Below are 26,749 nucleotides of genomic sequence, written 5' to 3' on the forward strand. Positions count from 1 at the left end.
AGAAGTAATGAATTGGGACTAGAGAGAGGGATGCATTGAGTTGGATGTCCAGTTGTGCACAGTTGGGGTCAATGCTTCCCCCAGGCTGTGCAAGCTCCCTGGAGGAGTGGACTAATTTTTTGGCTCTGCCTTCTCCATGGGCAGAGGAGGCAGAGTTCCAGCTGTAGCCACATGCACTTTAGCTGTGTGAGAGGTAGACTTGGGACAGTCCTTAGTGGAGTGGCCAGCCTCGCCACAGAAGAGGCAGAGGTTGTTCTTCATCCTACACTGGCATTCAGTGGAGGTGAATTTGCCATCCTTGCCCAGAAGATGGGCAATATCAGACTTGGGCAGATCTTTCTGTTTGACCTTGCCCTTGGCATCGGACTTCAGAGTGGAGGCAGAGGATGATGATTTAGACTTGTTGTTGGAGCTGGAAGGCTGTGACTTGTCAGTGGTGGACCTGGTGGTGTGTGAGATCTCCACTTTATGCTCCAAGTAGTGTGCATTGATGGTCTGAGCAAGCTTGCAGAGTTGTGCAAGGGTAGAAGGTTTTCCTACATGGGCAATCTCATCCTTGATGCAGTCTGGAAGTCTGCTATAAAAGTGGTGGCAGAGTGCACCAACACCATAGTCTTTGACCTGTGAAGCCCAGTGATTGAACTCCACAACATATTTGGTAATTCAAGAACTGTCTTTCATAGTGAGGTTTTTGAGTTGTTGGACAGCATCCGCTATGGCATCATGCAGACCAAAATTAGTTGTGAGCTCTTATAAGAACTCATGATGGTCATCCATCCAGAGTGGGCAGTCATAATTGTTGGGGTTTAGTAGGTCTGGCTCAAACCAAGCCAAAGCCATACCCTTAAGACTGAGCAAAAGTAACCTTCACTCTGTTGGAGCAGAATGTGTGGGGGTGGTCTTGGAAGTTCAGCTTCCATTGTATGAGGAACTCACAGAGTTTCTTAGGGTCAGAGCCACTGAAAGTGTCAGGCTCACAGACTTTGGTTTTTGGAGCAGAGTCCCCAGTGTGTGAACTAGACCATGCAAGTGCATGGACAGCTCTAGCAAGAGCTATGAGGGGATCCTCTGGTGGCTCAGCTGGGTCTTTGGGGATATCCCCATCACCACTGCCCCTGCCATTGGGATCACCATCAGGGTCATCAAGGTCGGGGTCAGGTCCATCATCTCAGTCACAAGGAGACAGAGTATGGACAGTGGTTGGGTGGAGGTCAGAGTGACCAGCTTGCAAAGCACTTTCACCTTCAGCACAAGAGCAGCATTGAGTGGAGAATGATTGGAACTGTTCAATGATGGAAGGGAGTTGATGCAGATTAGCTAGTGCAACAGCGAGGTTCTCAGTGACCTCTCTCTGGGATTGAGCTCAAGTTCTCATAATGGTGTAAGTTTGTTGGAAGACAGAAAACAAGATTGTACAAGTGCAAGTACAAATATACTGTCAAGTCCAGGCCTACTCTGACCAACTCTGATGCTAGGCAAGGGCTGGGGAGAGGTTCAGAAGCAAGTCTGACAGAAAGAACTGAACTCTGACTGGCAGAGTGTTGGCAGGAACAAAGTCTGCCAAGATAAAGGCAGAGCAGAGTGAGGGCATTGGGTTTAGCTTGTGTGCTACCCCCTTGCATGATCTCAGCCCTCATATTTCAGAGGGAGAGTACAGATGGACAGATGGAGGTAACTCCAACAGACAGAAGATGGAGACAGAGGGAGTAGGAACTAAGTCAATATTCATACCAAGGAACAGCAGAGTATGGTACATGCTTTTATACTACTATGGAGGTACAGTAATCAGAATCAGAACTGACATATGGAGACCCAGAAATTTTCAAATAAAACTTCCTAGATGACAATTGAAGGGTAGATGGAGGACATACAAATGGGTAACATAGAAGATCCAGAAAAGGAAACAGTCCAGGTGCTGGACCATGCAGTGCACACACTGTGGAGTACCTGACTGCATGCTGTCAGGGAGGAGTCTGAAGGTAGTCACATGACCCCTCAGAGAATGGTCCATTCAGTCCAGTAGGAGAGCAACACAAGTCCAACAGCCATTGGAGTGGAGATGGTTTGTAACCGACAGAAGTTGGGTGAGTTGGTGTGGAGTGAGTGAATGACCAGTGGAAGAGGGTGCAGAGTGAGTAAGGACTTAGAGTGAACACATGGTTATGACACCCATGACCTCACCACCTTTGGTACCCTGCTCAGACTGCATCAGCTTACTACTCTGCTGCAAGGTCATGCAAATGCAGTCTAGGTATACCAGGGAGCTGCCACATTCATGCTTCAGGATGAGATCCCACATCATACCTTACCCTTTATAGATGATGTCCCCATAAAATCCAAGACCACCTGCTATCAGTGCACAGATGGTTCCTATGAGACTATCCCAGAGAACCCTGGGATTCAGAAATTTATCTGGAATCACTGTATAGTCATTAACCACATCCTTCAGCATTTGCAGAACATCAGAGCTACCATCTCAGCAAAGAAGTTCATCCTAGCCACTCCCTCTGCTGTGATCATTGGCCACAAGTGCACCTTTGAAGGTTGTGTTCCTGAAGAAAGCAAAGTGCAGAAGATCCATGACTGGCCCAAGTGCTGCAACCTGACTCAGGTTCACAGTTTCCTCAGTGTCTGCAGTGTCCTCTGCATCTTCATCAAAGACTCTGCCAAGATTGCCTGGCCACTAGTTGCTCTCACTTGGAAAGACATACCATTCACATGGGACAAGCCACAATGCACTGCCATGCAATGACTCAAGGATGAAATCATAAAGTCCCCTGCACTCCAGCAGATTGACTATGAGTGCAGTCACAAAGTAATTTTAGCAGTTGACACTTCAGTCATTGTAGTTGGCTACATCCTCTACCAGCTTGGCAAAGATGGTAAATGGTACCCTAGTTGCTTCAGATCCATCACCCTCAACAAAGTGGAAAGCCACTACTCCCAGGCAAAGCTTGAGTTGTACAGCCTCTTCTGTGCATTGCGTGCAGTACACATATACATCTTCAGTCTCACTAACTTCACCATGGAGGTGGATGCAAAGTATATTAAGGGCATGATAAATAACCCAGATCCACAGCCTAACATGACAATCAATTGCTGGATTGCTGGCATCCTCCTCTTTTCATTCAAACTTGTACACATTCCCATGGATAGGCATGCCAGCCCTGACAGCTTGTCCTGCCATCCATGGCTGGAACTCAACCCACCCAAGGATGACAACCACAAGGATTGGTTAGACCCTTTTTACTCTTTCTCTACAGAGACTGTCAATGACTGCCTACCTCCTACATCTTTTTCTAATCAAGATCATCATTACTTGCCACCACCTGCTTTCCATCAGGCAAGCCTCCTGCCACCTACATCCTTCTACCTCACATTCTCTGTGACTGTCCATGCTGATAACCCTTCCAATACCCCTGATGACCCTGCCATCCTGCAGTCTGCAAAAGCTTGGGCACATGAGGCAAAGATAGAAATGATCTGCACATTCCTCATGACCCACAAATGGCCTCCTGACTTTACTGATGCACAGTACTCCTCCTTCTTTAATTCTGCCAGCCACTTCTTCCTTCTAGATGGCAACTTATGGCATAGGGAACTGCATGGATGGCACCAGCTAGTTGTCAATGAGTCCAAGCAGTATCACCTCATCAAAGAAGCACATGATGACCTCAGACACAAAGGTGTTTTCATGGTCCATACCCACCTTCTCCTCTGCTTTTGGTGGCCTCTGCTTGTTGAGGATGTGAAATGGTATGTTTGCACTTGTCACAAATGTCAGATCTGCCAGACACAAAAGCTTCACATACCTCCCACTGTGCCCATGATAGGGGGCCTCTTTCATAGAGCTCACATTGACATGATGCTAATGCCCAAAGCTGGCAGCTACCACTATGTAGTACAGGCTAGATGCGCACTCACCTCATATCCAGAGTGGTGCATGTTGTGTGCGGAAAATAGTACCATGCTCACATCCTTCATCTTTGAGGACATCCTATGCCACTGGGGTCTGCTCACCAAAATCATCACTGACAATGGTCCAGCATTCATTCAAGCCTTGGATGCCCTAGCCATGCAATATCATATCTGTCACATCTGAATCTCTCCCTACAACTCTCAGGCTAATGGCATTGTAGAGTGTTGCCACTATGATGTCCCCAAGGCTATCATGAAGAGCTGCAAGAACAACAACTGCCACTGGCACACTGTTGCACACTCTGTGTTCTGGGCCAAGTGAGTCACAATCCTGAAGTCCACAGGTTTATCCCTTTACTTCATGGTGCATGGTGTTGAGCCACTATTCCCATTCGACCTCACTGAGGCCACTTTCCTTTTGCCACTATCCCACAATGATGCAACACTGCTGACTACCACAGAACTGATTGCCTGGCATGCACACCAGTTGCAGAAGTGTCAGGATGACCTAGACAAGGTCCTCTGTGCACATTTCCAGTCTGTCCAGCAGTTCAAAGCTGCCTTCTCCACTCACATCAAAGACTATAACTTTGCTCCCAGTACCCTCATACTTGTTTGCAACTCCCACATAGAGAAAGAACTGAACTGGAAGACAAAGCCACAGTACACTGGTCCCATGGTCATTCTTTGTCAGACCACTGGGGGCTTGTACCTGCTGGCTGAGTTGGATGGCTCCATCTCCAAGCTCCACTTTGCTGCATTCTGCCTCCTTCCATATCACCTGCAGTCTCAAACCCATGCAACTGTCACTCACATTACTGGGTTGGACAATGAAGAACTAGACCACCTTCTTGAGGAGGCTGAGGATGACCCCACTGATGACAAGGTAGAGGCTTTTGCCTCAGACAGCTGACTTTCCACCCTTTCCAGCACCCACAGCCTGTCCATTGTGCCCTCCCCTTCTTTCCTTCCTACTTGCCTCCATACCCTCTCCCTTGATACCCCTACCTCCTTCTGCAGCTTCACCCTCCTCTCTGCAGCTTCTTCCACTGCCCTTGTTCCTTCTCCTGTGCTGACTGGGGACAGTCAGCATTCAAAGTCCCCCACAGGGGTGACCCACATACCACTCAATACCAAACATAGTTCATTTCTCCTTATTTGTTTTACCCTGTGTTTCATCTGGAGACCTCTGTTCCACCCTGGGTTTCATCCAGTGATCCTACTGATAGCTATTCCTCACTCAAAAAAACATAAAAACTGCTAACAAACAGTCAAAAACCATCCAGAAAAATAACAAAAATAAGTATATAGCTAAAATAATGTTTCTCCTATCTCTCTTACTAGTCTTGCTGATACCATCCTTGGCCACTCTATACTGCAGATACTCACAACTAAGCCATGCATTCCCTCTTTGATTGCACAGTCAGTGTGCACCCCTTGATCCTTTTTCCTTTCAGTTTATTCTCCATCTCTGTCATGACCATGTCCAGACTACTCTAGACTGGCTCTACCCTGGTCTCAACCAGTCTCATCCAATCCTTGCCCTGGTCCCAGCCTTTACCCTTAGACCCAGAAATGTGTTAGCTTGTGAGGCACTGCAAGGCAGTGCCCAGTCAAGTTGTCTGCTCAGTTGATACCAGACCAGTGTAACACCTGGCCCAGCCACAAGTCCTGCCCTGGTTCCTGGTAATCCCTTTGTTCATACTTTTGCTTGATAATATTCTTTGTAACATTACTTACCAGTCAGTTTACCAATCATCACTGTACTGGTGCAAACTGGTCTCTGGTGCTATGTTACACCCAGGTTACTTCTAGTATTTAAGCCATAGGGTAATCTGTTTTAGCCTCAGTCTGAAATCAACTTAGTCTTGTCTAGCCCAGTCTCTCTAATCTCTGACTTCTGCCTCTCAACCAGACTACAGTCCACACAAGGGAATAGCACTGCAACCCCAGTCACTAAGTCCAGCAGTCCAACCTCCTAGTTCCTAGTCTACCCCCCTGACCCCAGACCAGACTCCAGACCAGCCTTGGACCAGTGAAGACCCAGACTTAACAGTCTCCTTACATTTAATACCCAAAGACTGTCCCAGTTACCCAATAAACAGTCCTTTTGTTCTCTCTTCAAGACATTGTCACATCTTACTGTCAACACCATACTATGAGGACTCATCACTAAGAGAAGTTGAAAGTTGCACAAAGAAGACAAGTTGGGCAGTACCCCATGCACTCTATGATACCACAGCCAGTCCAAGGCCAGTTCTTCACTAAGTGAACACCAGTTGTTTACAGTTCCTTACATTGCAACCACATGGGACAAGAGCAGGTGTGACATTCTCCCATGCATAAGGTGCAAGGCAGATGGAGTACAAAGGTGGATGCAGAAACAAATGAGTATACTATGCAATTAGCTATTCTACCCCCAGCTTTGCCAAGGCCTCTGCCAGCTGCTCAACATGGACCTGCAGATGGAGGTTGGCCACATGTGCAGCCATGGCCTCAGCCCTTACCAACCCAAGTGCCTGTGACAGACCTGTGGCAGTCTTCTCATCTACCCCACCATGCATGGGGGCCTTACCCTTCCCACATGCATGGGTCTCAACCACCTCCACATCATTGTCATGGGCCCATTTGGATGGACTGGCCTTCAGTACCTTGGTTGATTGTGCTGCACCTTGTTAACATTGGATGTGTCAAAATGAGGTCACTACCCACCTGTTGATGCACCGGCCTGCAACCTTTTGCCAGCTCCCTTGCTGGACTTCTCACATCCTTGCTTCATCTTTGTGCATCTGTCACACATCTTGCTGCTTGGCCCAATGCATGGCATTCCCTTAATGGTACACTGTGCACAGGGCACCACATGCAGTACTGACCCAGGGGGGATGGATATCTTTGGCCTGTCATCATCATCACCCCCAGCAACAGCCTGCTGAGATCACTATATTGCCATAGTGTCAGTAAAACTATCCAGTGAACCTGCAGAGACCTACCTTGTGTGCCAGCTGAGGGACCTCCACATGCATCATCCTTTCCATTGCAACTGGCACAGCAGCACTAACCCCCTGCCCCTCAATGCCCTGCGAAGTCTCCTCCTTCATCCACACATCCTTGTCAACCCTGAGCCACATGACCTCCTCTGCCACCCACCACTCATATGCCTCATCTGCCTCTGCTACCACTGGCCCATCTGCCACATCTATCTTCATGTCGATGTCAAGCTCTCTGCTGCACTCAACAAGTGGGAACACCTCACCCTGGAAAATGATCAATGCTGTGAGTCTCCATCAAACTGAGCACTTACTGATCACTTCTCCCACCATTGCAGCCACATTATTTTCTCCTCTCACAGGTCCTTTCTGTCATCTGGCATACATTTGGCCTTGGTGACCAGTGCCATGGATGCAGCAACAAACTTCACCTTCAGAGCAGCCTTCTCTGCTTCAATTGGGTTGGGGGTGGCTGCACATATGAGTTGGGAGAGACAAGGGGCACAGTTGGCAGACATGATGAGAGTAAGAAAGACAATTGATGGGGGGGGAAGAATCAAATCAATGCAAAGGTTTGAGCCATGCACTACCAATTATATACTTAGCAGCCATGAGGCACTTATGTCACCAGTCTGGACACCTATACATGGCACTCAATGGTCTTCTCATGTTCCTTGGCTCCATGCTTCCTTTGCTTCTACATGGAATCCTCTGGTGTCCTCAAACCCTCAGCACCACACCTTTGCTATCACCATGCAGCAAAGCTATTTACATCCTCCACACCATGTGGCTGACCAGGGACAGTCAGCATCTAAGTCCCCCACAGGTGTAAGGAATCTGCATTCCTTGGACATGTAAGCCCCTATCATTGACCAATCTGTGACTATCATTATGTCCCCAGACCACTCACATCCACTGCTGTTTGCATGCTGTCTTTCTGCTTACCTCACTACCTTCCCACACCCTCACTCCCTCCTGCACAATGCTATACCTGCAGCCACTATGCTCCAGTCACTTCCTTTCCTTCAGACTCTTTCTTTTACCATGGTCTTTGTTCCTTTTGCACTTGTAGTATACCTTTGGCCTCTGTTCCAGCCTGTCTTATGTGTATGCACTGTTGCACAGTTTTCCCTTACTCATACTCTGTCTTACTTAGGTTCCAGGTTTGCCTGGACTGTAAAGCCCTGTACTTAGGTACAGAATGATACCTTTTGGCACTTGGAAGGTCACTATGAGTTTCTCTTTCACTTTGTCTACACCACATGCCTCACAACAATCATGCACAAACTACATATACCACTCACAACTCTTGCACTGCCAGTACTACACTGCAGACCATGCCACACATGTCACAAATCGCTACTGCTACAAAGTGCTGAGTCCTGCCTTCTAGTTTCAACAGTCCAGAATCCCTTGGGATGAGCAATTCATTCCCTTCATTTTATTGTTGTTTCCTAAAGCCATCTAGCTCATATCATACAGCTACTTGGACTTTTCCTACACTGCTGTTTGATCCCACCCTCAATAGGCACCTTGTGTGGGCTGCAAATTCCATTGCAAGAGAATCAGGAACAGCTGCAAGGGACCAGTATGATGCAGCCTCCCAGGGCCTTTGACTCATCAATATGCTTGATTTGATGGAAGTCATTCAATATCTGCATTCTGCCTTTGAAAATTGTCCCAAGCCATTCATTTCCAGCCAATCACACCCATCTCACCAGTGTGTGGTAGAGATGGGTATCCTCTACTTGGGGTGCCAGATTGAGGTGGCCTCTGTACATCTGAAGCAGACTGCCAATATCACAGGATGGCCTGCACATTGGTTCACAAACCTAGCAATGGACTTGGTAGGTTTTACATTGATTTTTCACAATGTGGGACTGATACATATTCCTTCAGAATCAGCTTAATACCTTGATCCTGGTGATGGTGTCATGTGCCAATTATACTCCTCCCCTCCCAGCATGTTACCATGCATACCTCAGACACCAACATGATGAGGATAGCTTCCACAATCAAATGCAGCTAATTCCCCTTAGTGCATTTTGCATAATCAACAATATCAGTGCCATCATCCTGCATTGGACCCCACATGCAGCTGATCCCAATTCTGGCTTTGCATTCCCTTGGTGGCTATATTGTTCTGAGGAATACAAAGCAGATTCCCAAAGATTGCAAGGCAAGGGATTGTTTTCCATGGCCTGGGATTTTTTTAAGGTATGCCACTTATTCTTGTCACTGAAAATAGTTGATGATGGCCCAGGGCTTATGGCCATTGCCTGAGGTGCCAATTGCAGACTGGCTCAATGGCCATATCAAGGAGCAGGTAAACTACTGCATTGAAAATATTTGGAAATATGCTGATGTTGTCAATGGTTGGGGTCAACAAATTGACCATTTCTATGCTATGTGGTGGTTATTGCACAGGTTGTTGGGTATGCCACTTCAATAGTTTACATGTTTTTGACTGTGGAATACATTGCTGTGAATGTTGATCATTTATGAGATCCCACCCATTTGCATGATGTCTGAACTCCCACCCATCTGCATGATTTCTGAAAACCTGCCCATTGGCATGATGGTATGTGTGGTTTTGCTTTTGTTTTTGTTTCTGATACACACCCTTTAGCTCTGAGTATCCATCCATCTATAATGTCTAAGCACCTGCCCATCTGCAAAATCTCACAAATGCTGCCTGTCCAAAGCTTGAGAGCAAGCATATCCTAATAAAATATGCAATCTGCATTGCCTAATAAATTTTACATTAAATTTTGCAGTGTCAAATTAACAGCTCTCCAGTTGGAACTGGTGTAGGTAGTAGGTCATCCATCCACAGTGATTGACACATAGGAACATGCACTGACTGATGTACATTGGCATGCATGTAGTACACCAGGCATGCTCTGTCACTGTCTACAGCACCCACCCCATGCTCCAATGCTGAACCTGAAAATGCAATGATCATACCAGGGTTGTAGTGCAGCTGCAGATTCAATGTTGGAATGACAAAGTCCAAGGGCATGTAGTTGCCCACAGTTACCAGCATGTCATACCATGGATCCTGTCCATTGATATCCCTGTGATAACAAGTTGCCTGATTCACCATCATGGACATGCTGCTATACATGGAGCTCATATCTGAATCTGCCTGCTGTTCCACCTGTTTGCCAAGGCAGATCAATGCTTCCCTGCCACCTGCATACATTTGTGGATGGATGACATGCAGGATCACAGATAACAGGGCATTGGTGTCAGAGATTTGGTTGACCCATTCCCTTGCAGAAGTGTTTTCCATCCTGGATTTGAGCAGCCATGAGACCTCCAGGAAGCCATTTTGGAGCTTCAAGACAGATATGAGTGCTTTATTCACAAGGCAGGAAATGATCACCCACCCCATGACCCTGTTGAAACCATGTGGGTGACAGGTTGATGGCACCCTTCAACTGAGCAGTATTGTGGAAATATGACTTGTCAGTCTGCCATACCTGTGGGGAAGCCTTTATGCTCTCTCACAGTGGTTCCCTCAGAAGATGAAGGCAGTTCCATATGTCAGCCTACCATTCCATTAAGTCAGTAAAATATGAGATTCTGCATTTCCTTACCCTTCTTTTTGGGCTGAGAGCATCCAGCAAATACCATATGCAGATGGTGTTTGAGTTGATCACCAGAATGGATGGCTCAGTCACTTCTGTGTATCTCTCTGCAGCTTCTGCATTGCAGGTTTTTCCACCCCAATTTTTCCTGATGTTGACTGCAGAAAGATGAAAATTTCCATTGGACCATTATGATGGACTTACTTGGGCAACAATAGGTCTGTGAGATCACTGACAATATGTGATCCACTTCACATAACACTGGAAATGGAATTGATATATCTGGAAGGGTGCAAGGTCCACTGAATACCTCTTCTTAAAATCTGGCTTTCATGTATGATGCAATGCAATCTGTTAGTTCCACTCTCTATCCATGGGGGGGTTTAGATGTGTCTTGTGTAGTGTTCATGCTTGGGGTGGATGAGGTGGGAGTTGTATAGTGGTGTAGGGAACAAGTTCAAATTCCCTATGAGAAGTCATCTTGGTCAGAAGAAAATAGGGGTTGGGGGACTTGTGTTTTATTTCTTGCTTTTGTTTTTGTGTTTGTACCACTGGACTTAGTGGCAAGCAGCTGCATTGCTGACTAAGCATGCATGCTGTGTTCATGTGAGTTCAGTTTACCATGGAAGCAATTCATGTCAGAGGCCCTCAGTAGTAGGGTGATTTCATCTTGCATTTTCAGTGGGTTTTTGAAGTTAGAATTATTACTTCAGGGAGTACCCAAAGGGCCAGGAGGACTGGCAAGAAGTATTGGACAAACAGAGCTAAGTATTCTTTTCAGTTCGCATTTTTCACCTTTTTACTACACTTCTTTTCTCCAGTGAGAACCTCCCTTTTGGGTCAAGCACAAATCTTGTCCATCACTGACAATTACTAATTCTAGGAAACATCTATTACCTATTCCTACAGTGGGCAAGCTGCTTGCAGCTTGTTGGAAAATTATGGCATATCAGGAAGCTTGTGGCAATATTTTACTGTGATCTGAGTGTGAGTGGATTATCATATTATGTTTGGGCTTGTCTATATGTTGTGATGCTATAAGTGCTATTGCTGATGGGCCCATCTTATGTTGTGATGGGGGTGCATCTTACCAGATGGACCTGTCCATGTGTTGTGGCAATATAAAAGACATTGCTGAAGGGCCTGTCCATACTTTGTGACCATATAAATGATACTGCTGAAGGGCCCTTCCATATGTTGTGACACTATAAATGATATTACTGACAGGCCCATGTTCAGGTTGTGACAGGGGTGTATCTTACTAGATGGGCCTGTCCATGCATCGCAATGCCATAAATGATATTACTGACTGGCCTGTCTTTATGTTGTGACAGGCATGCATCTTGCTATGGATGAGCCAGTCCATGTGTTGTGATGATGCAATTGATATTACTGACAGGCCCATCTTTATGTTGTGACAGGGGTACATCTTGCTAGACAGGCCCATCTATGTGTTGTGATGATGTAATTGATATTACTAACAGGCCCATCTTTATGTTGTGACAAGGGTGTATCTTACTAGACAGGCCCATCCATCTGTTGTGACAATGTAATTGATATTACTGACAGGCCCACCTTTATGTTGTGAAAAGGGTATATTATCCCATAGATGGGCCTGTCCATATGTTGCCAACTCTGTAATCTATCATAGAGGGGCCCCTCTTTATGTTGTGACCCTATACAGCATATGATGGATGGGCCCATCCATATATTGTGACCTTCTTCATGATACAATAGGCAGGCCTGTCCTGATATTGTGACTGGGGTGCACCCTACCATGGACAGGCCCATCCATGTTTTACAGTAGCTCAGCATACTTACTTGGTCATGGGCCCATCTATATGTTGCAGCATCCTTACCCTCCACAGGCCCTCACATATGTTGTGGCATTGCACTTATGGGCCCATACATATGTTGCTCTCACTATAGGCCCTCAGGCCTGTCCATGTGTCACAGCTAATCTATTTAGACAGGCCCATCTTGGGGTCTATATAAGTGTTGGCATTTTGGTGTGCAGGCTACCTATATGTTGTGACTAAATGGACTACATGGGGTCCATACACAGTGTGGTGCCCCCAGCACAACCCACCCCAGTCTGGTCCAGTGTGCACAGCTCATGCACCTCTCCAGACTCCCAGGGTTCCAGAACTTCCCTGTGCATACAGTCAGGAACAGCCTGGCTGAGCTTGACCCAGCTCCCACAGCCTAGAGACTTCTTTGCAAACAATAACTGGTTCCACACATTATGTATGCAGGCACTCTATGGTGGTGGCTGCTACATTCATGCCCAGGCTTGAGCTCTTAGAAATACCATCCACCGGGTTAAAATCACCGTATGATTCGAAGTTGCATAGCTCCCCCTGTGGAGAAGAAAGGTACGCCACTTGTTCCCTGCGAAGATGCCCGTTACACTCGTGTCATATCACCACCGATGATAAGTATTGCACCAATACCCCTGATGGATGCTTGAACTGCGTGAGTTCACGGCGGCGTTGGTTCTTTCTTACAGATCCAGCGCAGCACAAGGCAGACCAAATCCGATGGAAAACAACCGTTCTCTCCGACTAACTGGTGGTTGCTGTGGTCTTCAGAGCTGAATGTTGCCTACATTGTCTTTTGACGCTGTCGTTGTAGTCATCGTCCCACTCATTCCGCCCTGGGTGACCTCCGTCTCAGCGTTAACGACCAGTCATCGCGATACACCGCGTCTTGAGAAGGGGAGCCCACGGCTTCTCTGGCTAACGTAACGTGATAGAGCAGGCGTGTGATGCCGCTCTGGGATGAAGGGAGACCTAGGTTCCCCTCTGTCCCGTCTCTCTCCCTTCCGCATCCCGTGCTCTCGGTCGAAACTGGAGCCAAATGGACCTCGTATACTGAAACCACTTGCCAAGAAATCGTAGATCCTGCCTCTGGCAGAATCAAGAGTAGCGGGTGGGCTGTTACGCTCATGCTCATCGCTGCCAGCTTTAGAAGCGAGGCTTGAGGCGGGTTGGCGGGCGTGAGCGAGCAGAGGGGTTTGAAGATGGGTGGATGGTAGGAGATGACAAAGGCTGTGGATGGATGGAGGGCTTCTTCTAACACGAGATTGATGCGTACGGGTGTACGGAGGGATGAAAAGGAACAAGTAGCAAGTCGGAAGTATGAACAAGTCAGTTAGAAGGTTGAAAACCAAACCGAGAGACGCACTCGATAGTCAGCAGGACTCTGTTTGCTCCACGGCATGCAACAGGGATTCTCGAATAACTAGTCACCACACAGGTGTGTGTTCGCGTTCGTTTGCCCCCGCATATGTACGCACCATGAGCAGTGGGAGCACTTGCTATAATTCAAGTCAATGTCAATGTTCAAATTTCAGAGTCTTCGACCACGTTACGGTCACAGAAGCCCGAGGACGAGATGGCCACTCGGTGGATTATCAGTATCCTAGTAGCGGCACTAGCATTATCCCACTTCTCTGCCAGTCGTACGGTCGCACACCCAATTGCTCCCACAATCGGCTCCAGCAACGAGCCCTTTCGAGCTTCACGCGTCTCGAAGGCGGCTCAAAAAAGCATCTCTCGTTACTAGTCTTGGGCTGACCCCGGAAGAACGCGACATTATTACCTTGAGGAACAAACACACGCTCGCTGCGAGAAATGGCAGACCGAGCTTCCGGACCCGAACTACAGTCTGTTCGTCTCATTGCTTCTGCGTGTATGACACCTTTATCTGATTGTTCCCCCCTTTAGGCTTTGGCGCTTTCACTGGTTGACGCCGTGTCGTGAATTGACTGCTGAGCTCCTGAACTATAGTCTCCGACTGTCTCGTTGTTTCCGCGTGTATGATACGTATGTCTGATATTTCCTTCTTTGGTGCTTTCACTGATAGACACCGCGGTATCGTGAACATCGGGTGGTTATGACCCACTACTTCATTGTGCCGAACGTGCGGACGCATGCAGGCCTTTCTGTCTTGTTCATGACGCTCAAACATCTTCGGCTATCCGGCTGGCATGTACCGCCCTCCAATATCGTGTTTGGTCTATGCGATTCCACACGTTCCAGTGGATTCCATTTTTCTAGTGTAATCGTTTTATGTCAAGACATTCCGGGAGCAAGCGACGCATACAGGATACCTGGCACACAAGCTGATACACATGTATGGCCATTGCAAATTTAGCTTTGATAGGTATGATTTGAGACACTATGCGTGCAGCGAGGTAAGTGCACCCCTTGAAATTAAGGATGAATGTGGTGGAGGGACTTTTGCTGACAAATGACTGTCTCTTGCAAGAATCGTGCCGATAGCCTGAGTGTGGACTGCAGGGTCGTGCGTGGAATAGGAAGAAGAAACGTGTCCTATTCGGAACAGTTCCTCTGAGTGGGTCTGATCCGTGGAGAACTCGTGCTCGCTTCTTTTCTTTTTCCTAGCGAGGCATGCGTACGGCGAACCGCTATACTGTCCGTACGGGAGAATCCGAAGTGTCCGCACGAAGCTGTAGCGGAAAGTGAAAGTGCAGTGAATGAGGTCTGGGAGAGCTGTTTTAATGACGTGAGGCCGTTCTATGAGCCGAGCATTTCGGCTGCCTGGATATGTGGCAGAGAGCTGGTCAAAAGCGTTCCAGATCTAGGCGCGTTTATGGGCGGTAGACTTTCCTTGCATGGAAAGAAAGATAAAGTTCAAGCGCTCAAATCAACGTTCCATCCTGTGGTGGTGGTGGCAGAGGCGCTCATCCTCGTTCCCCATCTATTCTAGCGTACTCATGCTAGAGGTTGGCAGCCGAATGGAATGGAAGATCAAGGAGAGATCATGTAGCCCTTCCAGGGCCCAGCTGGGGTCTGTGCAGTATTTCGACCGATAAATTGAAAGAAAAAGTGTTGGGACCCGCAGGTTCATTTTCGTCCTCATTCCCCTCTGTTTCCCTCTCCTCGGCCATGTTCGCCCAGATTCTGTGTGTTATTTTCTTTCCTTCTAGTCCAACTCTTTGTTGACGCGTTTCTAGTGCCGTTGCCGTTGCTCTTCCTTTTGTTTCCGCACTCTCCCTTGACGCTCTGACCGATGCTGTAACTGGCGGAGATGTCACATTGAACTGGCAGACTGAATCCTCAGACCCTTCGTACTTCTCTGTCCTACTGGCCAACCCCATCTTCCACGACACGTTTGCCATCGCGAACAACGTTGGGAGTGCCTTGACTACGCTGACGCTCCAGCTTCCTCAAGTCCCTGTCGGGTAAGTATTCCTCATGTTGCGTGTTTTTCCATGCATAATTCTGATGTCGTTGCGCAGTACCAGCTACCAGCTTCAAGGCATCAACGTAAGGTACTGCTTTGCATTTTTTCTTCACAACACCCCACAAAACAGTAACCCTAACAATCGCCCTTCCCGTTTCGTACCGTAGTGACGTGAACGACGTGTACGCTACCAGCCCATCATTCAGCATCGGACCTGCCCCCTCTTCGAACACGACAACAACCACGACAACAACCACGACAACAACCACGACTACGCCTGGTGCTACGACTTCCTCTTCTTCCTCAATGTGAGTTATTTTTAGCCGCTGAATTCGACCATTGATGGCGCTATGTTAAGCGCTTCTGGCACCGTCACACCTGTCGGTACGGCCACTACACCTGCTCCTGCTGGAGCTACCACGACCGCATCCTCCACGACGTCATCTACCAGCTCCAATGGCGTTCCCTACAAGTTCAACTTCGCTGCAGCTCCCGCTGCCGTTGTTGTACTCTCTGCCGTTGCTGGTGTTGCTATGCTTTTCTAAGCAGGACCTTCGTCCTCGCCGTGGATCGATATCCTGTCCTTTCCCGGCAGATTGAAGTTTCCGACTTGGTGGTGTTGGTGGGGTATGAGTGTTACTCTACTTCAAACAGCGATTTTTGTTTTGTCATTGTCATCATGCTCGATTTGTTTACCCGCTATAGGGATCATGTTGGATGGAAAACTTGGGAAAGATATTTGGAAGAGTGTATGAGCACGAAAAGAATGGGACCATATCGATGAGCCTTGCCCGTAACAGCTAAATGCCTGATAGGAAACTGTTTAGGTTTGGAAGAAGACCACGAACCTGTGGCCCTGGCAAGCAATGCAGATGTGTGTGCACGTCGGTCAATCGACTTGGCGCACCAGGTTCTTGTACTCCTCGGCACCACGGTCAAGCGCGGTTTGAACCTCGTACGTTCGTAAGCAGTATTGTAACTTGGATTGATGATCATGGGAGAAGTGAGGAACGACTCGCGGTGCCATTAACCAAGGTAGGTTCTGAGAAATAAGTATTATTATGGCTTAGCTTCATCAGTCGATTGAATACATGAAGCTACTCGTGCAAGGCAGTACCTCGCAAGCAGAGTTGTACAGCACCCCATATCGAGCTTATTATTTCATCGAAGAATGGCCCTTCACAATCATATCTGCGCATTTCTCTGCGACCGCATAAACGAGCGCCTGAGGATGCGTAGCAGGGACTGCAGGGAAGATGCTGGCATCAACAATCCGTAAGTTGGTTGTTCCGTGTACCCGAAGATCGTTGTCGACCACCCCTGGGAGAGTATCATCCAGAGGTGCCATGCGACACGTGCTGGAGTAATGATACATCGAGTCCGCCCTTTCCTGAATGAAAACATCGAGATCGGCATCTTCCAAAGATTTCGGAACATAAGTCTCTTTGAGGGGGTATCCGGCATCGCACATCTTCCGCGCAATTTCTGCTGAGAGTCGTAACGCTGCACGCATTGCATTTCGGTCCTCTGGAGTGTTTAGGTAATTCAGGTTACAAAGCGGAGCGTCCTTTGGGTCCAGTGAGCGCAGACGGAGGGAACCACGCGAGGTCACTTTAAGCAAGGCTGGGTTTAAACCGAACAGCCCCTGCCACTTGTTAGCCCCCTCTACCCGTGGGTCTGAGAGAGGGGACTTTGTCATCGTTCCTCAGAAGGATCTAGTCAAACAGATATCTGATCCACTTACAGGCAGAACTGCGATGTCCGGGATATTCTCGGGATTGAAAGGGTCCTCGCGTTCCTTCGAGATGGGTTTCACTCGACCGTCTTTCTCGACCAGGGAAGAGAGAAAGAAAATCTCCAATTCTACCAGCGTTCCCAAGAACCAGCCAGTTCCGTACCGCAAGTAATTGTACAGTTCTCGTATCAAGACAGTCGGTCGCACGAGCATGGCCCAGATTGAGTCGATTAAAGGGCAGTTGTAACCTGTAAGCACTATCAGGTGGTCTTGCTACAAAACATAAATGAGGTGTTTGCATGGGCAAGTCAATGTATTCGCGTACCAGGTGCTCTCCCACACCAGGCGAATCCAAGACGACGTCGACGTTCATCTCCTGAAGGTGTTTCCTAGGGCCAACCCCGCTATGGTCCAAGACGTTAGCTCGGGGTCAAATGCACCAGATCGCAAACACGCACCTGAGCAGTAAAAGCTGCGGCGTTCGCAGAGCACCACAACACAATATCACTTCGCATTTAGCTCGTACATTGACAGAGATGCTATCGGAGTTGGTTCCTTGTATCTCAACGCCACGTACACATATTGGTCCGTCACCATTCCTATCAAAAATCAGTTTGCGAGCCAGGGCGCCTGTGTATACGTGAAGCCTATCCTTCCTAGAAGCAAGGATTTCCATGGGCAGGTAAGCTCTATACGAGGACGAACGACATCCAGAGGAGTCCATCGTATATTGCATTTTGCACCATCCGATGCTAGGGTCAGTCGGAGAATGCATGTCTTCGATAGTGGGGAGAATGCGTCGGCAAGTCTTTTCAACCCTGAAGAAAGGTGGCATCGGGGGAAGGGAGAGATAGTCGGTGTTCTACGACTTACGCTTCGAAAGACTTGAAGTAATACCCTTCATAAGACTCTACGTAGAGAGGACCTGAGCAAAACTCTAGTGAGCAACATCAAAAGGGCACCTCTGTTAACCACGCACCGCTATAGCCGTGGTATTCTCGTCGATCTCGCCCCAGCCATGTCTCTGATTTTTTGAAAAACGGTTTCAACTCTGCATAAGACCAACCGTGTCTACCATCTCGACTCCAAGAGTCAAACTCGGCAGGTGCCCCGCAAGTATACTGACAACCGTTGATGCGGGTGCAGCCACCGAGGCCCAAACCAGTTACACAGGTGACTGAACGGCCAATGTGTTCTTCGTACACGCTTGAAAATACATTGCTATGTTTTCCGTCCGAAAATTGGTACGTCGATGTGAGTGGGACGCGTGTTAACCAACTGTATAATGCTATAAGCCAAGGAGAGCAAGTGGGATGTGCAACGTAACATGACTTACGAGTCGTCGCCATCACCCCGTTCGACGAGCAACACGGTCTTGGATGGGTCTTCACTCAGACGGCGTGCAAGCACGCACCCTGCGTTGCCACCTATCGGTATTGGTTCAACTTCTCACCGATTACTTGTTTAGCTAGTGTGGCTCACCACCAATTACGATGAAGTCATACTCAGCGCTCAGGTCTTCCAGGGCTACGAATGGAGAAGGCGCAGTGGTGAAAGGCCACATCTTGTATCGAGTTTTGAGGCGACAGGACTCGTTACTTAAATATTCCGCAGTAGGTGACCGGTGAAGGCTGTGAGTGAGCCATGGCGAATAAGGAAGCGAAACAACATGTACAGAATGATAGGAACACCAACCAATCAATTAGTTGGTGGCTGGGAGAGCCTCCTCACAGACACGTTCACCCCGTACAGATTGATCCAATTTGTGCTGCTACTAGCATACTCTATCATACATGTGCCCTCGTACACCGTGTTGAGAAGCTTGTATAGGGACCAAAATAGTTGCGTGGGTGGAAGGGTGTCAAACTGGTAGGCAACTTGTTCCGGCCATATGGTGGTGGATAGCGGACGTTGACAGAAGCGGCGACAGCGAGGTGGCAGGCCAAAGTCCCAACGTGAGCTTGAAAAACAAGCGGAGTTCGGACTCTGTGGCAGAAGTACATTAGTCGAGAGGGAACGTCTTCCTTCGAGGCTTCGGTTTGTCTAGAGGAGACTGGAAATACATGCCGTTGGCATCCATTCCGGTGTTGTTAGCTCTTTACCATCCCCGTTTACATGCACTGTATTTGTTTCTGGAACTTGCGCTGAGAGCTTCTTTCTTTTTTCGATGATGGATGCCGCTACCGCATTGCTCTGCATCGTCCTTATTTTCCATCTGGTGGTCAGTACACTTCCGACACATACCCCTTCCATAAAGCCGCTTGCTGGGCGCTGTGGTTACCAATCATCATGCGCCTTCTTACCGGAATCCCACCGCTGCATGTTCTTGGGTCCCTTACAAGCACAGCTCACTCGGGCGAAGGCCGACGAGTCTCCATCGGAAAGGTATAGAACACGAATACTGCTGCGACGTGATGGGAGAGCTTGTAATACCGTTTGGGCTTGCGAGTTTTGGATTACGAATAGAGGATCGCTTAACGAGATATTTCTTTCTTTTCCGGTACTATTCTGCGAAATGCAAGTACAAGCTGGTAAGTGATTGTTCGCAGAATTCCAAAGGTATAGCAAACGTCAAAGTTTACGTTCAGCCTCCACGCCATGAAATCTCACAATGACGACACCGCCGTTCGCCGTCCCAACTGCAAACCTATGTCCACACGATGCTTTCGCCATGATAGGCGACATGTTTGGGAACATCAACAGCACCTCCTCTGTCCGTGCATTGACAATCCACTGATTCCTGATGATGGAAAGAGGCCCCCTATACCCTTCCAGTCGCGGCGCATCGCCAGGAGTGGCCATTAATGGTTCATGGGTGTCTGACTTCCAAGCGAATACCGCCCTCGCATCGTCCAAAGCTAAAATTTTCGAACCATCCGTAGAGAACCCCACCCGGTAAACCTCACGCTCCAAAAAAAGTTCCGCAGTCATCGCCCCTGTCTCCGCGTCCCACACTCGCACCCGACAGTCTTTCCCCCCCGATACGAGCCGTTGCCCATCAGATGAAAATGACACATATCCAACGAGGCCCTTATGACGTCGCGTAATACCCATGCTCCCAGTAGATTCAGTGTCCCAGAGACGCAGAATGGGATCGTTAAAAGAGCTCGTTACGATGCGTCGGCCGTCGGCCGTAAACGTGGCACAGCGTACCGGAAGACGATGCTGCCGCACCAGAGCGGGGAGTTCCATACCTGCTTGGATGTCCCAGAGGCGTGCGGTGGTATCCCTGGATGCCGACACGAGCAATGTGCTATCAGGTGAGATAGAAAGAGAGTAAATGGCGCTACTGTGTCCGCGAAGAATGAAAGGTACATTGAGCGTTCCAGGCAATCGTTGCAGTGTACCGCTGTTCGCGTCCCAGACACAGATTACTTTGTCATCAGAAGCAGAGATCAGTCGCCGTCCATCTGGGGTATAAACTAGTGCATTAACCGCTCCGGCATGATATAGTATGGGTGGCAGGACTTCCTTGCCGGTCCCTGCGTCCCAAATCCGTATGAATCGGTCACGAGAACCTGAGGCGAATCGGGTTCCACTGTGTGCGAAGCAGAGACAAAGAACCGTTTTCGTGTGTCCACTCAATGGTTCCCGATGCATTTCGCCCGTCCGTACATCCCACAGGACGATATTTTTGTCCTGCCCAGCAGACACCAGTTGTGTGCCGTCTTCGGAGAAATCGAGCGCATACACACTCCCACCGTGACCTTTCATTGTTGGTAATATCTCCTCCCCCGAGAGTGCGTCCCATAGTCGCACAGATCCGTCCATATGGCCGCTTGCAATGTGCTGACTATCCCGTGAGAACTTGACAACGTTGGTGGTGTTGCGAGCGCCAGGCAGCATAGTCGTAACCAGTTCGTAAGAGGTATGATCCCACAGAGAAATCGAGCGAGTGCCGGAGGACACGATGTAACGTCCGTCTTTGGAACAGGAAACAGACGTTACGTCCTCTCCTGGTTTGCTAAACTCGGTGAGCAGGGGTGACCACTGGTCGCGGAACCCGTCAACCTGCGGCAGAGTGGGTTCGTTGAAAGTTTTGTATATCACAGACGAAGTAGGGGTGAATGGGAGTGCGCTCTGGTAGACGAGGAGTGGATGTCGTTCGAATACGTGTGCATATGCTTGGCAGAAGCGTTCAGCGTCCTTGACAAACGAACGCAACGAGTCATCATGGTTGTAATTGGCCTGAAAGAAACATTTTTAGAACACGAAGAAAACACACGTATGAAGGACGACACTGACATCAACCCATTCCCTGAGTTTATCCATTAACGTGATCGTCTGCCTTGGCCGCCCAATTGCTGACATCGCTTCCACCCAATGCAAGAAATGCTGGCGCAAGAAACCATCAATCTCCCGGCTAAGTGAGTGCTCGCTGCGCTGGACCTCACATAGATGGTCGATCCAATGTGTGCAGGGATAAGCAGTGGCATCCGGGAGGTTTTGCACCTCGAAAGACCGCGACAACGTTATTTGGCAGATATTCTTCTGCAGGGCTACGGCCAGGCGAGCGATGCATTGGCGTGCGAGACGGAGGTGATGATGCGATTTATTGATATGCCAAGCATCACGCCCACACCGCCTACGCTCTGTGATGAAATCTGCGAACGAAGGGTGGAAAACACGAACGGGCTTATCAGCTGCCCACTGCAAAAGGCAGCTCAAGTGCTGGATGGTATGCAAACAGGGCCGCTTCTTTCTCCCGCCCGTAAAATCGGCATTAAGGATATCGATCGTTGGGGGTGTCAATGGGTTCTCGGCTACGATTACGATACCCAAAATTTCCTGGAAGTCAGCAGCGAACGCACTGTCGTTCCACTTCCCTGCAGATTCCAGGGCAGTGATGTAGATATTATCAAGGGCGGACTCAGAATCTGCTTGTACCTCGGAGCGCAGGAGCTGGGAAAGGCGTTCCTCAGGATCCTGTGCGTTCTCCACGTACCTGCAGGCAGTCGCAGCCCAGACAAATAGCCCGGATGCACGCAAGGTCAGTGCATCCACCCTAGACGCACCTGGCCAGTCAGGTGGGAGATCGAGGTATTCATTCTGAAGACGGATGGCTACCATCTTGTGGTGAATATACGTTTTGACATCACGCTCGTTAGTTTCAGATGCAAGGTCGAGCTCGCGTGAGATTATGTGTGAATGTGTTGAAATGGCGCTGTGGATGTCCTTCTCTGTACGGCTAGTGATGAAGATGCGCAGTGTTGGTGGGAGGAGCATGCTCTCTCTGACAAGGGCAGTCAAGAGGTCATTCCGTGCACCAGTGCGACCACATTCGTCAAGGGCGTCGATGACCACGAGGACAGGTCCCTCGTGTTGGATATCTTCCAGAGATCGAAACGGGTCGGCAAGCAATCGTTGAAACTGCCAGTGCAAAGGTGCTTGCTTGATGCTAGGGGTCTCTTCAATGACCTGAGAGATTGCATCGCAGATTCGAGGGTCAAATTCTCCAAGTTGATATGCGATCGTCCGAATGAGCGACGCTGGATCGCTCCGAGCTTCTACTCCGCGTGTGAAAAAGGTGAAAGCACCGAGGCGGCGTTGTTGCCTAAACAGATTTGCAACAGAAGTGGCTATTGTGCTCTTGCCAGCTCCGGGGAAACCATGAAGCCAAAAGACATTGGATCTAGTCGGGGTCGCTGCCCAATCATATATATCACCTATGACGTCCATGCGTGTGTTTGGCAGGCACTCTGGTCGCGATGGGTCGTCCATGTCAACCGGGTTAAGCTTCATCAAGTTTTGGATGTTGACTAGCACGATTGTTAAAAGTGAAAATGGAACAGAACAGTACTCACCAATGCGCTTGATGGTTTCGTCGATACGAAAAGAGACAATAGTGGTCTGCACTGCTACGCCGGACTCCAAAGCCCGCTTGAGAGATGTAAAGCTGTCCGTGAAATCGTTGATCCGCCTATCCACCCACGCAGTAGACACCAGCCTCTCTGTTAAATGGAGATCACTCATCAAGGACATAGAGAAACAAGTGAGCGAAACATACTAGCAAACCCGTGGCCGCTGCATTCTTGGACAAACATGATGCACTCAGAAGTTTGGACAAGGAGTTTGCGTATGGTTTCCTCAAGCATGGGAATCTTCTCGGGAAACGGTTTAATATCCTCAACGAACAAGTATGCATCTTTCATAAGAGATCCCAGAGCATCGAGTCTGGCGTCTTGGCCGAGTTGGGTTTTTAAGATCTCAGCAGGACATCAGGAAACGTACTATTCGGAAAGCGTAAGGAAATACCGTGTAAACGGCAGTTGCAGTCCTCCACGCGATGAAGGCGTAAGGATGAAGCTGCATGAATTGAGTTGTAAGTAAGGCACGAGAGTGGCAACACGCACTTGTGCAAGGGCATCCCCAAGCTGCATGAAGGCTTCGAGCTTAGCAACAACCTCTGAAAGAGAATGCGAAATCCGTGGGTGCTCGACTTTAGCAACATGAGGCACGTCCTGAACCACGAGCCGGACGAAGAGATTCCAGGCCCCGTCGTGGCCCGAGAGCTTACCCTTCGATGGCTGAAGAGGCAAGGACATATTTTGACCAAGATCTGCGGATGTACGTAGCAGCTTCGCCTTTTGGCGTAGTGCTCACAGGTTACTCACGGCTGGCTTTCTGCGCTCTCAGTAAAAGTTCAGACAAGGACATCTCTGTGGAGGCTAGCAGCTGATGTCCGAGGAAAGATACTGTGCTTTTCTTCCTCAGTTCGAATCGGTAGACAGTTTCGTCAGCTTCCGATGCTCTAACCAATGCGTAAATCCGATCGACTTTTCTCAAATGCTCAGAGACGGGACATACAGTACGAAGTGTTCCTGCCACTCGAACACTCCCGGCTTTTTTGTTGATTTTGTCTTGGCCACATCATTACCATCAACGACGATTAGCACAAAACATTTGGTCCAATCGTTGGCGAGCGCTGGCAGTTCGGCTTTGACGACTGTCCTACGAAGTTAGACAGGCCTATCGCGACGGGCGTTGACATTTGTCAGTTTGAACTTCTCACCGGTAACTTCGAAGATCATGATTCAATATTCATCAACGATTTTGAGAGTTGAAAATGGCAAATGCTCAAATGCGATGGAGAAGAATACCAATATTATTGCTATAAACCCCGAACTTAGTTCCAGCTTCGAAACACGTAAATATCACGCCGTTGAGGTCATTCAGCTATGCACGACGTAGTAGGCGAGGTCATACACTCTTGCAGTATGACCAGGCCAGGGCGTCCCGATTTCCGGGCTCCTCTAAGAGTCATACTTCGACACCCGGAATTCCCCAAGAGCAGGCGTTAGAAACACTGGAGTGGGAATGGGAGGCTCGGGTAAGGCTCCAACCAAGCCCACCCCAGCTAACCTTCGATACAGGCAAAATGGTGCCAACAGTACCATGGATACGGCCCTCGGAGTACGTGATCAATCGCCTTGAAGCTTTCAAACATGCTTCCTTACGGTTCTTTACACGCGAGGGACTAAAAGGCGCGGCAGGGCTAGTGGACTCGAAACATGTCAAACTCGACTACGATCTCTCTTTCATCGAGTTCTTGATCGCGAAGAACTATTTCCTGGCTCAGCTCCAATTGACCAAGTGGCCCGCCAGAGTTATAGGTGCCTTCCATCGATTCTTTTTCTACATAGAAACGCACGAGCTATGACTGGGAGAAGAGCGTGGTGAACGAGTCTTTTTGCACTATGCAAGTTGAGTTAGGGCCGACTGGCACAACTGCCCGCCTACGGAGCATTTTAATATCCAATCATCAATGACTCGCTGATCAGTGCGATAGCTAGATAGCTAGACTTCAAGGACAACAGACGAGACATAGAACGGTGAGTGTCGTTTCACATGGAGTCCTAACAACGTTTAACATTAACCTAACCGCACGGTGCTATTGATGCCGCGCGAACATCACCTTTGCCTGAACACACCTTCGTGCTCCCATATTCACGTAAAATAAATGAACCACCAAATTTGAAAGGGCCCTCAGGCCGAACAATACCTCGAACTTCGGCAAGTGAAGAACCGGCGAACGCTACTCAATCCAGGTGATATGACGCGAGCGTGGACGCCCATCTCAAGAAGGCTGGAAGATCTCGCGCGTAACCAGACCAAAATATCTCAGCGGAGGTGCATGATTTGGCACAGGTCATCCAGCGCCCCCGACTTTCACCAGTGCGTGCAGCCCAATCCTAGACTAGTGACACAGCCCGCCTGGGACACCATATCACCGTGGCGAGACACTCCCTGCTATGGTCACATACCTGACTCACTACCTAATAGCTTTCAACGCGCATACCCTCCAAGTGACGTCCACATTCAGTCCCCGGAGTCACCTATTCGCTCCTTAGAACCCTGGTTCATATAGTCGATAGAGAATTCATTATCTGGAACCTTTTTTATGCAATCTACTCGGACGCACCTTAGCCCTCTTTCTATTTTTACCTTTGACCATCATTAACCTGTTGTCTCGTTCTTGTATCCACATATACCCTCCAATCGATAGTATCAGGTCAATAAGTGTATAAATTAACCCCTATGTACATAGATGGGGAGCGAAGTACTCCATATGCTTCCGCTACGGACCCGGTGATCGACTGCAATACTACGCATTCCATAGATGGCAATAAAGATGGACCCCTATTCGATCTGCGATCACTCGGCAACACCTAGGGTAAGTAACGACAGCCGTGTCGAGGAAGGGATATGATATGTGATGGACCCATACGACGACCCACACATTCGCGACATTCTCTTACCATATGCACGTGCACATCTCACTACTGACTATGTCGAATACACGGAACAGGGAGTGGAGCAGGTATGTGTTATCATCGCTCTGTACATAAAAACACCCGCTAATACACTGAGCACGCACGCATAGATCCTGCTCGAGACGCTGGCCTCCGTGCCATTGGCAGACGCCACGTCTTTCTTACTCCCTACAGACCCGTTCGAGGCGCTCGCCAAGCACTTGGACTCGCTCAACCTTACACCGTATCAAGAACGATGGCCTGCCCCACAAGGCGCAATCGACCTCATCAGAGATGTCTTTCCGCCGCTCACCGAACTCAGATCCGAGAAATGCTGTTTCGAACCACAAAGTGATCCTTGTAAGTCGGCAGGCACCCGCATATAGTCATACACGAATATTACACGATACACAGACAACAAACTTTCCGAGTTGTGTAGACCAATGTCACCCTGTAATTCCTGAACGATGGCGCGTCTTTGAATCATCAATAAAGATGCCATGTATCGATGAGCTGTCGTCGCATCGATCCAGTGTGGTGGGAGTATAACCG

At 48.7% G+C, this 26,749-nt stretch overlaps 11 protein-coding genes across 11 annotated transcripts; 5 read left to right on the plus strand and 6 right to left on the minus strand.

Annotated features, from left to right (window-relative positions):
• Nucleotides 1-6,326: 6,326 nt before the first annotated feature.
• F5J12DRAFT_781660 (uncharacterized protein) lies at nucleotides 6,327-7,423 on the minus strand (the record flags this gene model as incomplete). The annotated part of the gene is made up of 4 exons (XM_051742581.1): nucleotides 6,327-6,589; nucleotides 6,631-6,844; nucleotides 6,909-7,189; nucleotides 7,291-7,423. 4 exons carry the CDS (start codon nucleotides 7,421-7,423, stop codon nucleotides 6,327-6,329), a joined length of 891 nt encoding a protein of 296 aa, XP_051601992.1.
• A 1,107-nt stretch (nucleotides 7,424-8,530) lies between these two features.
• Nucleotides 8,531-9,410, plus strand: F5J12DRAFT_781661 (uncharacterized protein; the record flags this gene model as incomplete). The annotated part of the gene is made up of 4 exons (XM_051742582.1): nucleotides 8,531-8,752; nucleotides 8,805-9,122; nucleotides 9,154-9,231; nucleotides 9,333-9,410. 4 exons carry the CDS (start codon nucleotides 8,531-8,533, stop codon nucleotides 9,408-9,410), a joined length of 696 nt encoding a protein of 231 aa, XP_051601993.1.
• A 274-nt stretch (nucleotides 9,411-9,684) lies between these two features.
• Nucleotides 9,685-11,075, minus strand: F5J12DRAFT_781662 (uncharacterized protein; the record flags this gene model as incomplete). Its single annotated transcript, XM_051742583.1, has 6 exons — nucleotides 9,685-9,851; nucleotides 9,873-10,245; nucleotides 10,298-10,390; nucleotides 10,508-10,656; nucleotides 10,703-10,729; nucleotides 11,048-11,075. 6 exons carry the CDS (start codon nucleotides 11,073-11,075, stop codon nucleotides 9,685-9,687), a joined length of 837 nt encoding a protein of 278 aa, XP_051601994.1.
• A 2,069-nt stretch (nucleotides 11,076-13,144) lies between these two features.
• F5J12DRAFT_717904 (uncharacterized protein) lies at nucleotides 13,145-13,579 on the minus strand (the record flags this gene model as incomplete). The annotated part of the gene is made up of 1 exon (XM_051741093.1): nucleotides 13,145-13,579. A coding segment is annotated over one exon (435 nt), but the record flags the coding sequence as incomplete, so codon positions are not given.
• Nucleotides 13,580-14,102: 523 nt separating this feature from the next.
• On the plus strand, nucleotides 14,103-14,693 carry F5J12DRAFT_820845 (uncharacterized protein). The gene is made up of 2 exons (XM_051745279.1): nucleotides 14,103-14,325; nucleotides 14,439-14,693. Exons 1-2 carry the CDS (start codon nucleotides 14,319-14,321, stop codon nucleotides 14,654-14,656), a joined length of 225 nt encoding a protein of 74 aa, XP_051601996.1. The 5' UTR covers nucleotides 14,103-14,318; the 3' UTR covers nucleotides 14,657-14,693.
• A 492-nt stretch (nucleotides 14,694-15,185) lies between these two features.
• F5J12DRAFT_820847 (uncharacterized protein) lies at nucleotides 15,186-16,643 on the plus strand. The gene is given in 6 exon segments (XM_051745280.1): nucleotides 15,186-15,428; nucleotides 15,480-15,707; nucleotides 15,765-15,797; nucleotides 15,877-15,957; nucleotides 15,970-16,017; nucleotides 16,068-16,643. The coding sequence occupies 6 exon segments, from the start codon at nucleotides 15,412-15,414 to the stop codon at nucleotides 16,252-16,254; spliced, it is 594 nt and encodes a 197-aa protein (XP_051601997.1). The 5' UTR covers nucleotides 15,186-15,411; the 3' UTR covers nucleotides 16,255-16,643.
• A 237-nt stretch (nucleotides 16,644-16,880) lies between these two features.
• F5J12DRAFT_690392 (uncharacterized protein) lies at nucleotides 16,881-18,960 on the minus strand (the record flags this gene model as incomplete). Its single annotated transcript, XM_051740371.1, has 8 exons — nucleotides 16,881-17,399; nucleotides 17,454-17,717; nucleotides 17,770-17,848; nucleotides 17,903-18,262; nucleotides 18,318-18,369; nucleotides 18,424-18,722; nucleotides 18,781-18,871; nucleotides 18,927-18,960. Coding segments are annotated over 8 exons (1,698 nt in total), but the record flags the coding sequence as incomplete, so codon positions are not given.
• A 59-nt stretch (nucleotides 18,961-19,019) lies between these two features.
• Nucleotides 19,020-19,784, minus strand: F5J12DRAFT_820854 (uncharacterized protein). The gene is made up of 2 exons (XM_051745281.1): nucleotides 19,120-19,784; nucleotides 19,020-19,042 (listed from the first exon to the last, which is right to left on the minus strand). Exon 1 carries the CDS (start codon nucleotides 19,445-19,447, stop codon nucleotides 19,232-19,234), a length of 216 nt encoding a protein of 71 aa, XP_051601999.1. The 5' UTR covers nucleotides 19,448-19,784; the 3' UTR covers nucleotides 19,020-19,042; nucleotides 19,120-19,231.
• A 129-nt stretch (nucleotides 19,785-19,913) lies between these two features.
• Nucleotides 19,914-24,541, minus strand: F5J12DRAFT_820855 (uncharacterized protein). The gene is made up of 9 exons (XM_051745282.1): nucleotides 24,457-24,541; nucleotides 24,252-24,390; nucleotides 24,059-24,195; nucleotides 23,798-24,003; nucleotides 23,700-23,750; nucleotides 23,452-23,650; nucleotides 23,249-23,395; nucleotides 21,690-23,203; nucleotides 19,914-21,632 (listed from the first exon to the last, which is right to left on the minus strand). The coding sequence occupies exons 1-9, from the start codon at nucleotides 24,473-24,475 to the stop codon at nucleotides 20,016-20,018; spliced, it is 4,029 nt and encodes a 1,342-aa protein (XP_051602000.1). The 5' UTR covers nucleotides 24,476-24,541; the 3' UTR covers nucleotides 19,914-20,015.
• A 266-nt stretch (nucleotides 24,542-24,807) lies between these two features.
• F5J12DRAFT_717855 (uncharacterized protein) lies at nucleotides 24,808-25,104 on the plus strand (the record flags this gene model as incomplete). Its single annotated transcript, XM_051741091.1, has 1 exon — nucleotides 24,808-25,104. A coding segment is annotated over one exon (297 nt), but the record flags the coding sequence as incomplete, so codon positions are not given.
• A 1,037-nt stretch (nucleotides 25,105-26,141) lies between these two features.
• F5J12DRAFT_766712 (uncharacterized protein) lies at nucleotides 26,142-26,583 on the plus strand (the record flags this gene model as incomplete). Its single annotated transcript, XM_051742197.1, has 2 exons — nucleotides 26,142-26,265; nucleotides 26,329-26,583. Exons 1-2 carry the CDS (start codon nucleotides 26,161-26,163, stop codon nucleotides 26,581-26,583), a joined length of 360 nt encoding a protein of 119 aa, XP_051602002.1. The 5' UTR covers nucleotides 26,142-26,160.
• Between the last annotated feature and the right edge of the window lie 166 nt (nucleotides 26,584-26,749).

The sequence above is a fragment of the Pisolithus orientalis genome, assembly GCF_024613125.1.
Source record: "Pisolithus orientalis strain OTSU chromosome Unknown F5J12scaffold_8, whole genome shotgun sequence".
NCBI lineage: Eukaryota > Fungi > Basidiomycota > Agaricomycetes > Boletales > Pisolithaceae > Pisolithus > Pisolithus orientalis.

What these genes read in the sequence shown, in the direction of transcription:
- F5J12DRAFT_820847 (XM_051745280.1), top strand. An exon ending in CTTCCTCAAGTCCCTGTCGG is followed by an intron (nt 15,708 to 15,764) that starts GTAAGTATTCCT and finishes GTCGTTGCGCAG; the next exon opens with TACCAGCTACCAGCTTCAAG. An exon ending in ACTTCCTCTTCTTCCTCAAT is followed by an intron (nt 16,018 to 16,067) that starts GTGAGTTATTTT and finishes CGCTATGTTAAG; the next exon opens with CGCTTCTGGCACCGTCACAC.
- F5J12DRAFT_820854 (XM_051745281.1), bottom strand. Translation starts at nt 19,447, where the DNA reads ATGTACTTCTGCCACAGAGTCCGAACTCCGCTTGTTTTTCAAGCTCAC.
- F5J12DRAFT_820855 (XM_051745282.1), bottom strand. An exon ending in TTGGGGATGCCCTTGCACAA is followed by an intron (nt 23,751 to 23,797) that starts GTGCGTGTTGCC and finishes CAATTCATGCAG; the next exon opens with CTTCATCCTTACGCCTTCAT. An exon ending in CAGCGGCCACGGGTTTGCTA is followed by an intron (nt 23,396 to 23,451) that starts GTATGTTTCGCT and finishes TCCATTTAACAG; the next exon opens with AGAGGCTGGTGTCTACTGCG.